Here is a 13,361-nt window from a genome sequence, read left to right as displayed (position 1 = left end):
AGGGTGTGGGCAGGGGGCAAGACGGCAGGTGGTGAGGGAGATGGAAACTTCCAACTCCCTGCCCCAGGGATTCCTGGACATAGAGTGGGGAGGGGGGTCCTGGGAAGGACTGTTAGGCCTTATGGCCCTCCCTCCCTCCCCTCCCATTCCTTCCCAGTACGTCACCTTACAGGATGCCTGCAGTCCGGGGGATTGCTGTATGGGCACAGGGTCACAGAGCTGGGAGTCCACAAAATGGGAACAACCTGTAGGAAAAGAGACCCCAGAGGTCAGGTGCCAAGGTGCAGCCACCACACACTGGGACCGGATAAGCCTTCCTTAAACACCTGGAGGGAGGTGCAGGACAAATGAACAGACGTGTTCTGCACCTGGCGGACGGGAGGACAATCTCAAGGGCGCTGGTTACCTTGAGTGTTTCTGACACAAATTGGATAGTGTGGGGTCCAGAAACATTTAGGGACAGAAATCCCTGATAACAGCAGACCCAGATTCAATTTCCACTGTGCTGGAGGATTAAAAAAAAAAAAAAGTATCTATCTTTATTGACACCTAACACACACACCATAAAATTCACCCATTTAAAATGTACAGTTCAGTGGTCTTTAACATATTCACAGAGTTGTGCAACCCTCACCACAGCCTTAGTTTAGAACGTTTGCATCGTCCCCAAAAGAAACTACCATCAGCCGTCACTCCTCACCCTCTGCCTAGCCCTAGGTAATCACCATCCTGTTCTTCATCTTTACAGATCTGAAGGACCCAACACACTGCAAAGGTTACAAATTTAGTCAACATTTTTTTCTGTGTTATGCCTGGGGAAGGTGTGAAGAGAAGGAAGAGTGACTTTTAGGCTTTGCCCTCACACTGCTTACAGTCGGCAGTGTTAAGGCCTAGCAGTTAGTCCCAGCTCTCACTCACTGGCTATGTTACCTTAGGTATGTCACATATTCTCTCTGAGCCCCAGTGTCTTCATCTCTAAAATGAGGTAACAATCATACTTACTTCATAAGGTTGCTGTCTGGATTAGATGATGAAATGTAAAAACCTAGTATACAGCCTGGCCCATGGTAAGGGATTATGTTTGGCATCATTGGTGTTACATTACAAGCCAAGGAACATGTGAGGCCTTGAGGAGATCTGGGAGGGCTTTGGGAGGAGCATGAGTGTGTGTGTGTGGAGGGGCTCTGAAAACATGGGCAAAATTGCATGGGTGCATTCTAGGTGGGAAGAGCGCGTGAATAAAAGATATCTGGAGCACACATGGTGAAAAGCAAGGAGCAGTGGGTGATGTGCTCGGGAGAGACCAGCCAGGGACACCAAGGCTTGGGTGGGGTGACCCCACTGAGTTTTAGAGGTGGCATAAAGCCAGCCTGGAGAATTATGATCTGGGGAGTGTGGGCAGTGATGCGCATTAGGGAGCTCGAATGTAGCTGGTGCCAGGTGGAGGATGTGTGAAACCCCACGTGGAGGAAGGGTTGGTAGGAGGAAAGGCTAGAAATGGAAGACCTGTTGGGAGGCTCCTCCAGCAGCCCAGGGATGTGAAGGTGCTTGTGCTGAAGACGGCAGGCAGCCGTTCTCAGACCTCAGTATCAGAATCACTGGGAGCTTGTCAGACACAGATTCCTGGGCCTACCCCCAAAGGTTCTGACTCAGCAGGTCTACGGGAGCCCAGCCATTTGTAATCTTAACCAGGTCTCCAGAGGAAGGTGGCCCAGACACCACATCCTTCAAAAATTACGAGATTAGAAAGGTTTAGAAATAAAATCCCCATCATCAGACAGCTGACGGTGTAGGGGAGGGGGGTGCACAGGGGCTCCTGGGCCTGGAGCTGGGTTAAAGAAAGGGGGGGCTTCCAGGCAAATAGGGTTGGTCAGAGATGAGCAGACCGAGGGTAAGAAAGCAGGTGAGCACAGCCGGGAGGAGGCAGGCTCCTGGGATGCAGGAGAGCAAGCACGTCACCACCTGACAAGGCAGGATGGCAGAAGTGGCCTCCAGCGCCTTGAAGGAGGAAGGAGTTTGACCTGGGGAGATGGACATGGGCATTCCAGGTACAGGAGACAGTTTGAGACAAGACTTGTGATCAGATGAGTTTTCCAGGCCTGTATAAGAGCTGGTCAGGAAGGCTGTGATGCTCTAGAAGGTCTTGAAGACCACTCTAAGGAGTCTGGAGTTTATTTAGGCCAGAGGTGAGAGAGATCTGGAGGGTTTAGGCTAGCTGTCAACTTAACCGTCTGGGGCAGTACTAAGAAGGGTATGCAAGGTTTGGGATGGAATGAGGGCAATGACTGTGGATCTCTTATCACTAGGCCCCTTGAGGCACAGAGCTCCCACTTCATTTCTGGTTGAGTCATGTTGGTAAGAAATGCAAAGCTGAGGGAAGGTTGGGGAAGGGGCGGGGGGGGAGGCCGATCCCCATTTAATGATCTCAGTGGAAAAGGCTGCTGTGAGTAGATTCTGCTGCCAGGAGAGCCACAGAGATGGGCCCCATGAGTCACTGTTCAGTCCTGCAAGCTCAGCCCACAGAGCCTGCTGTGGTCATTGGCACATTGGCTGGCCATTGGCTGGCTCCAGGCCCAGCCCCCAGTGTTCCCCACTAGGCTCAGTTTGTCCCCATTTCTATCTGTATCTTTGCCATCCTGGGGCTATGCATCCTGCAGCTCTTTGCCTCTTCTGCATCCCTTTCAGACCGAGCCTCTGAATCTGTCTCCATTTGTGACTCTGGTTTACATGTGGCTCATAAATGGGGAACCTCAGGAGGACAGGGGTAGTGCGACCAGTCTCAGGCACCCCTCAACGTTTATTCCAGGCCCTGTGCTAGGTGCTAGAAGTACAGAAGTGGATAAAACACAGTCTCTGTCTTCGCAAAGCTTACAGCATACATTCTATGTGGAGTGAATAAACCAAGGCCGCTGAATCAGTCTGTCTGCCTGCGCTCAGGGGTGCTGGGGTCAGTTATGGCCTGTGGCTTGAGGTCTCTCTTAGCACTGGAGGGGTACATGTGCCTGCCAGCAGGTCCAACCAGCTCTTAGGGTTCACAGGGGGCCTGGCTGGTGGGTGGGGGTGGGCAGACAGTGGGCAGCAGAAGGGGAGGGAGGGAGCTGGAGGCAGTGACTCAGTGGGGCAGCTCTAGGACAGCTGGGGAGGGAGCCAAGGTTGGTCCTGATGCTCGCGGAAGCTAGAGGAGGGTGGGATGAGAGGGCCTGCTGGGGGTTGGGGATGGAGCAGGACAACTCCAAGGCTCCCCACTCACAGCCAGATCCCCTCATGAAGAAGGCTCCCGGGCAGCTGCTCTGAGAACCTGGACTTGGTGCTGACGTGGCAGCTGCAGCAGCTGCGATGGTGGGGAGGGGAGGATTGCTATTGTTCCCTCTGTGCCTGCTTCTGATGCCCAGGTTCCCTCCTCTGGCAGCCTCCCTGGGCTCATGAAGGAAGTGACTACCTTAGAGCCAGGGAAGCCATTGCACCCACTGCCCTCTCCCCACAAGGAACCAAGGGCCTGAGCATGTTATGGGGCACAGCAGGCCCACATGCCCCAAAGGGACTTCACACCTCAGAGCTGGGAGAGATCTCACAGGTCAACTGTCCAAGTGACTTTCACCTGTTCAGGGTCCCCCAACTGAGGATGAAATGAGGGGCAGGACACGAACACCGCCCAAGAGCTGGCAGCAAGTGGACCTTCAACATACAGGGTCTTTCCTAGTTCTCGGGGCAATCCCAGGAGGAAAGAATGACTTTCTTTTCTTTTTTTTTTCTTTTTTTTTTTTTTACAGGTGAGTAAGATGAGGCTCAAACAGAACTGAGTTGCTGGAGCTCACCCATCAGGTAAGTGGAAGAGCAGAGCTGGCCCTCTGGTTCCAGAATCCTGACCTCAGTCTCAGCCTCCTCGGTGGGATTTTGTGGGAGGGGTGTGGGGCTGGGGAGGGAGTGTATATGAAAGAAGTGCAGGAACGAAAACGCAAGCGAGTGGCGGGGCTGGGCCTGGCGGATCGGTGGCTTCCTGGCAGGTCTGGGTCAGCTCCCACCACAGAGTCCCCTCCCTGCCTCCTCCTTCCCTCTAACCCAAACAGCAGCCCGTCATGGGATAATACAACCTGGCTCTTGGTGCCTGGGACTGAGGACTGGAAGGAAGATGGGGTCTGCAACGGAAGGGCCCCTCCCTCCCACCCTCCATGAAGATACCCCTACTGGCTGCCAGCAGCACCAAGCAGCTGGCCTGGGCTTAGGGAGTCTCTCTTCCTAGAGGCCTCCTGGGCCCCTGGACCCACACTTTTCTTCTCTCGGCTGACAGGAACTTGTGCTCCTTGTCTTGCTGAGGGAGGCTGTGGTAGGGCTCCCTGCATCCTGCGTGCATTCAAGAGCAGAAGCGCCCCCCCTCCCCTCCGCCGCCACCCTGCAAGCCCCTTCCCTCAGCCCCAGGTAGACCCCTTGCTCACTCACCCTCGCGCACCTACGCCGCCTTCCCCAGCGGGGGAGCGCTTCCGGCGCGCTGAGCCGGCGCGGTGGGAAGGCCGTTGGTTGCTGGCCCAACCGGCGAACTGAGAAGCCAAGCCAAAGTCAGCGGGGGCTTGGGCGGCGGCGCGGGGGAGGGCGGTGAAGCTGAGGCGTCCGGGCCCGCGGGGGACGAGGGGGCGGATGGGCCGGGGGCGCTGCGAGAGCCCGCGTTTTCGCGCTTTCCGGCCGGCTCAGGCGGCTGCCGTCGGGCCTGGCGGGGTGGGCTCCGGCTGCGTCCTCCGGCCCCCAGGGGGCGGTGCGGCGCGGCGCCCGGTCCTCTGCCGCGCTCATTTCCGTCCCCGCGGCCAGGAGGTGGCGCCCGTCAACGCCAGGCGCCGCGCCGTACTCGCCGTCGAGGCGGCGGTGTGGTACGTTCGAGGGCTCTGGCTGCCTGGCCTCCCGGGTTCGGGGTTCCCCTCGGCGCGTACCCCGGGCGTGAGCGCGGCGGGCGGGCGGGCGGGCGGGCGAGGGAGCGGGCGCGCGAGTCCCCCAGTGGCGCGGGGGCGGGGACCAGGGTCGGCTGGGCCCACAGGAGCGCGAGCGACGAGGCAGCGCCCCGCCCACCCCGTGAGCGTTCCACCTGCGTAGGCCCGCCCAGCGTCGCGGCAAGTGAGCGTTCGAGCTTGGGGCCCTCCCAGCGAAGGCCCACGTGAGCGTGGACCCGCGAGCCGTGAGCTGGAGGGAGAGACACCGGCTCTTCTACCCGCTCCTCAGGCCTGAACTGCGGCACTGACTGCGCTTCCTGAGCCGGGCACCAAGACTGGCACCTCCTACGGCCTAGTGCCTTCTACCTGCATCGCCCATGCAGCCCTACCCGACCATCTTCAACCTGTTTCCTGGATGAGCTGAGGCCTCAGTTCACACCGAGGGCTTAGCCCCTCTGCCACTTGCCGGGAGCAGGCCCACCCTTAAGGAAGGGGTGATGGAAGGGCCCCTGGAGGATGGGGATGAGTCCTCAGCCTCCCAGGGCCACGCCACTGACTGGAGGTTTGCTGTGTGCAGTTTCAGAGATGCCTGGGATGAGGGGGAACCTGCTCCCCAGATGCAGGACCCCAATCCTCCGAGCCCACCAGCAGGGGAAGCCCAGGGGGAAGGGCTACAGGGCAGCCCTCTGCCTGGTGAGCTTCAGTCACCTCCAGGACAGAAGGTTGCACATGGGTCGGGGGATGGCCAGAGGGGCGTATTAGGAGGTTCCTCAGTCCAGTGGGAGGAACCAGCCTCCTCTGGAATGGAGATGCTCCTGTGCCCAATGTACTCCCACCTTAGTCTGGCACAGGGTGAGAATGACAGCCAAGGAGGAGGCTTGGCAGGGGACTCAGTTTCAGGCAGGGCAATGCCAGTCCGCTTGGACCCTGAAGGGTTGGACAGTGACCCTGTGAACCTCGGAGATCTTTTATCTGAGACATCGTCAGAGCTACTGGAGGCAGGTAAGGAAGGAAAGTCTTGGAAGGGAGTGAGGGTACCTGGAGGTGGGGAGGCCTCTGACTCTACTCAGGCTAAAGCCCAAGTTCACGTAGGGGTCTCTGGGTAAATGGCCCAGTGTAGACCCAAGCCATTTTCCTTCCCAAGACCCCAACGGATCCAGGCTCCTTAAGTCCACTGACTGCCTCCTGGCCCAAGACCTCGCCTGGGAGCTGCTTGCCAGTGGCCTGGCTGCCCTGCCAGGTAACTGGGAGACACTAGAGGCAGAAGAGGTGGGGTGACTTGATTGTGCAGGTGTTCACTGCCTTCTCTGCACAGGGACTCGGGATGTAGAAGGCAGGGCAGTGCTGCTTCTGAGTGCCCATAACCCAGCCTGGCTTCACCCCAAGTGCAGCAGCCATGAACTCATCCGTCTCCTGCTCTACCTGCGAAGCATCCCCAGGTTGGGGGGTGGAGGTTGGGGGACAGAACCTGAGCAAGGGGATGGCAGGGTTGTGGAAACAGATACTGAACCAAAGCCTGCTCCTTTAGGCCCAAAGTACAGGCCCTGGGACTGACCGTGTTAGTGGACGCCCGCATTTGTTCCCCAATCTCTTCCCTCTTCTGGGGGCTCAGCCAGCTGCAAGTGAGTACAGGATTATAGCTCTCCTCTTCCCCCCCAACCCTTTTTATAGGGTTGGGAGCAGGGCTGAGCTCAGATTCCTTGCAGGAAGCAGCCCCAGGGTCGGTGCACCAGGTGCTGCTAATGGGAAAGATGCCTCAGGAGGTGCCTTCAGGGCTGCAGGTAGGGACTGAGCCATTTTGGCCAGGGTGGAGGTGGGGCACTTCCCCACCAGGCCTGAGTCCACTACACCTTTTTCTTCTGCAGTTAGAGCAGCTGTCCTCTCATCAGAGCCTGCTGACGCACATCTCCACCTCGGCGTTGCCCACTTCACTAGGAGGAGGCCTGCCTTACTGCCACCAGGCCTGGCTGGGCTTCCGGATGGTCAGTGCACTGGGTGGGGCATAGGGTGGGTAGGCAGGCAATCTGGCCAGCAGAGGAGGCTCCCCTGGGCTGGCTTGAGCAGTGCAGTGGCCTGGGATCCAAGATGCCTGGGACTAGCACTGTGCACTGCCCTGGTCATGCCTGCCTCTGCTCACAGCGTCTGGAAACCCTACTGCAGAGCTGCCAGGTGGTTTGTGCCCTGCTCCAGGGGGCCATTGAGAGCATGAAGGCTGTGCCCCAGCCCATGGAGTCTGGGGTGAGTGTCTCCTTTCAACACCTCCCCGAATGCTCCCTATCTTCTTCCTTTTCCATGCACACCTCCACTGCCTGTTGCCCTTAATCACAGGAAGTCGGTCGGCTGCTGCGGCAGGCACGGGTCCTGATGCAGCATGTACTAGACTCACCTCGGTTGGCATGGCTACAGTGCCAGGGAGCCTTGGAGCTGGCATGGCTGAAGCAGGAGGTTCCAGAGGTGACCCTGAGCCCAGACTACAGGTAGGTGCAATCCCAGATCTTTCCCCAGCCCACCATATCCCGTGCTAAGGACTCAGTGGCTGGCTCAGAACCAGCCAGGATTGTGGTCCTAGGACAGGGTGGAGTGGAGCTAGGCACTCAGCAGGGGCGCTAAGACATGTACCATGCACCAGGCCTGCAGTGGATGAGGTTGAGGAGCTGTATGGTCGCGTGGATGGATTGCTGCACCAACTGACCCTGCAGAGTAACCAGCGAGTACAAGCACTGGAGTTGGTCCAGATGCTGGAGGCCCAGGAGGGCGAGCTGCACCAGGTGAGAACTATCCGCCCACGTGGGCGTCACCTTTAATCTCAAGCATCACCCCCACCCCACAGCAGCTCTCCTTTCTTTGTTTGTACTCCTCCAGATTGAAGTGTGGTTACAGCAGGTGGGTTGGCCAGCACTTGAGGAACCAAGGGAACCCTCATTGGACATGCTGCTTCAGGCCCAAGGCCCTTTTTGCGACCTGGACCGAATTGCCCAGGTGAGTTTAATTACTTGTTCATTGAGCACGGAGAGAGAGGGGAATGGGTTGGGGGTGGAGGGAAGGTCTTCACAGAAGTGACTGATGAGGACATGTAGACATCTGTGGAAAAGACCTGGGCTCGCGGGCTGCACTACCAGGCCTGGGCTTGCTGAGCCCAGTCTCTGTCTCCAGGAGCAGGTCAGGCGAGGGGAGAAACTTCTGCAGCCACTGGTTGGCTGGGATGCGGCTGAACTGGGCCCCTCTGGGGCCCGCTTTCTGACCCTGCAAGCCCAGTTGACCGACTTCTGTAGGGCTTTAGCCCAGCGGCGGCAGCGGCTGGCAGATGCTGAGAGGCTGTTGCAGTTCTTCAAGCAGGTGGGTGAGGGGTCCCATCCCTGGCTCCAGGTGGTCAGTGAAGCCAGAGGGGTGGCTGCTCAGCTCTACGACAGCTTGAGTTTTGTTGTATACCTTGCCTGTTTTCTCTTCTTGTCTTCAGTCTGACCCAAAATTCCTACCACTGAGGATGCAGCCTGGGGCCAGCATTCTGTGGGGATGGGGGGAGGTAGAGGAGAAGGCTTAGCGGTCGTGGTGGGATCCTTCCTCAGTGCCTATCTGGCCTTGGTGTTGCAGGCCTTGATGTGGGCTGAGGAGGGGCAGCGGGTGTTGGCAGAGCTGGAACAGGAACGTCCGGGGGCTGTGCTGCAACGGCTGCAGCTGCATTGGACCAAGCATCCTGACTTGCCTCCTGCCCACTTCCGAAAGATGTGGGCTCTAGCCACAGGGCTGGGATCTGAGGGTATCCGCCAGGAGTGCCGCTGGGCCTGGGCACGGTGCCAGGACACCTGGCTGGCCCTGGACCAGAAGATGGAAGCTGCTCTGAAGCCACCACTGACAGGTAGCACAGCTAGCTTGTGTGTCAGCCGGGTACTGGCTGTACCTGCTACCCTTCCCCTGAGGAAGGCATACAGCCTTGATCGGAATCTGGGACTGAGTCTCAGAGAATCTGCCCACCACTGCCACCATGAGGCCGTTGTGGCTGCCTGCCACAGACCAGAGGCTGGAGTTGGTGCCCAGTCAGGGTCATGCCCCACCATGCCTCCGCCAGGTAGCTCTGAACCCGGGAGTTCCAACAGGTAGGCAGTGAGCAGGGCGGGGAGGGCAGTGTGGCAGGGCAGATGTTGGGTCCTGATTCCACCTATCTGGTAGACTCCAGCTGCTGCTGGCGGAGATGGTGGCTACAGAGCGGGAGTATGTCCATGCTCTTGACTACACCATGGAGAACTACTTCCCCGAGCTGGATCGCCCTGATGTGCCCCAGGGCCTCCGTGGCCAGCGCGCCCGCCTCTTTGGCAACCTGGAGAAGCTGCGGGACTTCCACCGCTATTTCTTCCTGCGTGAGCTGGAGGCCTGTACCCAGCACCCACCCCGGGTGGCCTATGCTTTCCTGCGCCATGTAAGCTCCTCAGGCCGTACAGGCCCTGGCTGATTCTGCCACATTCAACAGAGAGCTATTGGGCATGTGCTTGGGGTCAGGCCCTATGATGGGTACAGCTATGAGCCGGACCAACTGGTCCCTTTTTTTCAGGGTGCTCTTAGTTTTGCAGAGGAGACATAAAAGTAAAAAAGATAATTCCATATTATAGTTGAGGTTAGGAGGGAAAAAACGGGATAGATAGGTGATTGTGAGTTAGCAGCAAGGCAGAGGTATCCCCTTTAGAGAGAGCAGTTAGAGAGGCCGCTTAGAGGAGCTGATGTTTGAGCTAAGGCCAGAGGGAGGGGCTGCAGTCAGAGCATTCCATCCAGAGGAAAGATCAAGTGCAAAGCCCTGGGCAGGAAAGAGGCCCAGTGGTCAAGGAAGAGAGAAGTCAGTGTAGCATAGTGTAGTAAGCAAGGGAAGGTGTAGTCCGAGGTGAGGTGAGATTAGAGCACTGCCCTCAGAGCTGTGGGAGCAGCAGAGCTGTGTGCAGGACTTCTTCCCCAGAGGGCCTGAGGGCAAGCCCCTCTCTGCACAGTGTCTCTTGCCAGATCACCCATTACTCAAAGCAGGGCACACTGGCTCTGTGTGGGGAGGCCTCCTTGGGACCTTTAGGCATTTTGGTCCTCCCAAACTGAGAGTGGTTTGGCCCCCTTGGATGCTGGCCCATTTGCACCAGACCAAGCTGTGTATCTTTGCAGAGGGTGCAGTTTGGGATGTACGCACTCTACAGCAAGAATAAACCATGCTCCGATGCCCTGATGACCAGCTATGGTCACACCTTTTTCAGGGTAGGTGAGCCTGAGACTAGTGGGAGGGGGGGATGGAGCAAATAACCTGAAGCTCCCTGACGGTCTCTTACGCACCTGGCAGGACAAGCAGCAAGCACTGGGGGACCACTTGGACTTGGCCTCCTATCTGCTGAAGCCCATCCAGCGCATGAGCAAGTACACACTGCTGCTGCAGGAGCTGGCACGGGCCTGCGGGGGGACCGTGCCAGAGCTGAGTGCCCTGCGGGCTGCCCAGGGCCTCGTGCGCTTCCAGCTGCGACACGGCAATGACTTGCTAGCCATGGATGCCATCCAGGGCTGTGACGTGAGTCATCACAGGCTGTGGTGGGCAGGGGCAGTGGGTGTGAAGGGAGGGGGCAGAAGAGGCTGGGCACCCACTGGGCCCCAACTTGGCAGGTCAACCTCAAAGAACAGGGGCAGTTGGTCCGACAGGATGAGTTCACGGTGCGCTCTGGGCGCCACAAGTCCCTGCGTCGTGTTTTCCTCTTTGAGGAGCTGTTGCTTTTCAGCAAGCCTCGCCGAGGACCCAAAGGCATTGACACATTTGCCTACAAACGCTCCTTCAAGGTAGGCCCACCCAACCCCTCCCTCTGCTCACTGCACCCCCAGTGCCTCACTAAGCTCCTTTCCTGGCCACACAGATGGCAGACCTTGGCCTCACTGAGTGCTGTGGGGATAGCAACCTGCGCTTTGAGATCTGGTTTCGCCGTCGCAAGGCCAAGGACACCTTTGTGCTACAAGCTGCCAGCTTGGCTACGAAGCAGGCTTGGACAGCTGACATCTCCCGCCTGCTCTGGAGGCAGGCTGTCCACAACAAGGGTGGGTCCCTGCCCCATTTCACCCCACACTCCCCTCCTTGGAGAGCTCACATTGTCCCAGAGGGGCCCCAAGGGGGCCCTAGGGACCTGGAAATACTTGGGAGGGTGGAAAAGGTCCCTCAGCAGCAGCCGGCGCAGGGGAAAGAACTCCAAAGTCAGGCAGTCCTGCACTCAGTCTCAGACTGTGCACACAGTATTAACCTCTTGAGTGTCAGAGGCCTCATCTTTAAAAGGAGAATTATGACATCTCATGGGATTGTTGGGAAAGGCTCAGCGCACAGGACAATCTGCAGGCTATGGGTGTACAGGAGAGACTAATATAAGGGGGAAGAGTGATAAAGGACTGGGCTCATGTCCAGATGTCCACTCTCCACCCAGAGGTGCGCATGGCTGAGATGGTGTCCTTGGGTGTGGGGAACAAGGCCTTCCAGGACATCGCCCCCAGCAAAGAAGCTATCAATGACCGCACCGTCAACTATATCCTGAAGTGCCAAGGTAGCAGGCAGGCTGCAGGGGGTTGGGGTGAGGAGAGCTGCACAGGTGGCAACATGGACCTGTCAGCCCTAGCCTGTGCTCCCCTCAGGACCTTGGCCCACCTGGGCTCTGGCCTGTCCCAACCTGATCCTCTTTCTCATACAGAAGTTCGCTCTCGGGCCTCCATTGCTGTGGCCCCATTTGACTATGACAGCCCTTACCTGGGGGCCTCAAGCTCCCTTTCTGGAGACCCTGCTTCTTGCTCTGTACTGGGGTCCCTCAACCTGCATCTGTACAGAGACCCAGCTGTTCCGGGCTTCCGCTGGCCCCTGTATTCCACCAGCTTCCCAGAGGAAGCAGTACTGGAGACTGAAGCTGAGCTGGGCAGCCAGCCATCTTTGAGTAGGTCTGGGCTTGGCCAGAGGCAGGAGGGCATGGCTTGGGGTCTGGGCCTCTGCTGACAGCTCACCCAGTCTCCCTTCTTAGCTCCTGAGGACTCAGAGGTCTCCTCCCAGTGCCCGTCAGCCAGTGGCTCCAGTGGCTCGGACAGCAGCTGTGTGTCAGGGCAGGCCCTGGGCAGGGGCCTGGAGGACTTGTCCTATGTGAGTTCCATTTAGCCTTATACCCACCAGCCCTTTCTCAGCCCTGCCTGGGCCTATGGCTGCCTTGCTTTTAGGTAGAAATGGGGGTGGTAGGTCAGAGCCATTCCTCAGAGACCCCACCTGGACCCTGAGCCAGGGAAATACATGTTCATGCCTAGCTTTGCACCACAGGTCTGAGCCTGGGCTTGAAGGTGGGCAGTGGATCCAGTTGCTGCTAGATCCAAGGAACATCACCTCTCTCGGGATCTGCTATGACCAGGCCATGGGTGGCACCTGGGTCGCTTCCAGCCCACATGCACAGCCCTGTCGACTACCCTTTCTGATGTCTGTGTCATCGGGCAGATCAGCAGGGACCTCTCCAGGGGCTGCTGGTTGCAGAGCCTAAATGAGCACCCTGATTCTAGGCCCCTGGCCTCATGTCCCCTTTTTCTCTCCCCATCTCCAGCTCCCACCCCAGTTGTTCCCACCCAGAACAGAGGGTGGGTGTTTGTTTCTATGCTGTAGGCTGGTGGGACATCTAGTGACTGGGCTGCCCCACCCCTCAGTAGGAATACAGGTGGGTTCCTAGCCACTGCTTCCCAACCCCTGGTCTCAAAGCCAAGCTCATCCCTGTTGGACTCTTACTCTTGCCTGCCCTGGCTCCCTAGGCCCAGGCCCTTCTTTCCTGGGTGAGTTTGGTTATATTGATTCAAAGCTTTTTGAATAGCTTTCAGTTTAAGATTATTTCACTGGTTGTAAGGTCTTTGGTGTCTCAGAGATGGAGTCCAGACCCTTGACTTGTGATGTATTCTTTGTTTATAATAAAAAATAAACTAACACACCCTTGGACGGGCACACACATCCTGGGGACATCCCCGGTTAAAATGAACCTTGGCGATGGGATGGGGTGTTTGTGGGGCAGCTTCTCTGGGCACCTTAGCCATCTTGTAAATACTTGCTCAGGAGAGAGTAAGAGACAGACCTCGACAGGCCCCTCTGGATGAGCAAGTCCACACAGCGGCCATATTTCCTGGCGAAAGGCAGCGTGAGCTGGAAGGAAAAGGCTGGTCTTATTCCTGACTTCTGGCTGGTTGCTTACTCTGGCTGTGTGGATGGGGTCCTCCTATCTGGTTGGGGGCAGGGTCAAGGCAAGGCCACTTGATGCTGTTGAGCTCACTTCTACCTAAAGGCGTCTCACAGACCTGTGGTTTGGAGTGGCTACCAGGGAACACAACAGGATGAACTGAGGGCCAAAAGTGCATGTTTCCTGCCACTGGTTTTCCACTTTCTAGTCGTAGATGCTGACTTCACTTTCCACTCAATAGAGTAGGCAGAGGATAGTAACT

At 57.6% G+C, this 13,361-nt stretch overlaps 1 protein-coding gene across 1 annotated transcript; it reads left to right on the top strand.

The window, feature by feature from the left end:
- Positions 1 to 5,413: 5,413 nt before the first annotated feature.
- PLEKHG4 (pleckstrin homology and RhoGEF domain containing G4) lies at positions 5,414 to 12,051 on the top strand (the record flags this gene model as incomplete). Its single annotated transcript, XM_079724040.1, has 20 exons — positions 5,414 to 5,918; positions 6,061 to 6,156; positions 6,232 to 6,355; positions 6,445 to 6,538; positions 6,623 to 6,697; positions 6,782 to 6,898; positions 7,056 to 7,154; positions 7,245 to 7,393; positions 7,546 to 7,684; positions 7,779 to 7,895; positions 8,070 to 8,252; positions 8,508 to 9,010; positions 9,084 to 9,330; positions 10,053 to 10,142; positions 10,225 to 10,446; positions 10,539 to 10,709; positions 10,784 to 10,961; positions 11,339 to 11,455; positions 11,600 to 11,836; positions 11,921 to 12,051. The coding sequence occupies 20 exons, from the start codon at positions 5,414 to 5,416 to the stop codon at positions 12,049 to 12,051; spliced, it is 3,594 nt and encodes a 1,197-aa protein (XP_079580166.1).
- Positions 12,052 to 13,361: the final 1,310 nt, after the last annotated feature.

This window comes from Hyperoodon ampullatus (genome assembly GCF_949752795.1).
Source record: "Hyperoodon ampullatus genome assembly, chromosome: 18".
NCBI lineage: Eukaryota > Metazoa > Chordata > Mammalia > Artiodactyla > Ziphiidae > Hyperoodon > Hyperoodon ampullatus.
Note: the sequence above shows the minus strand (reverse complement) of the source record. Positions and strands in the feature narration are given on the sequence as shown.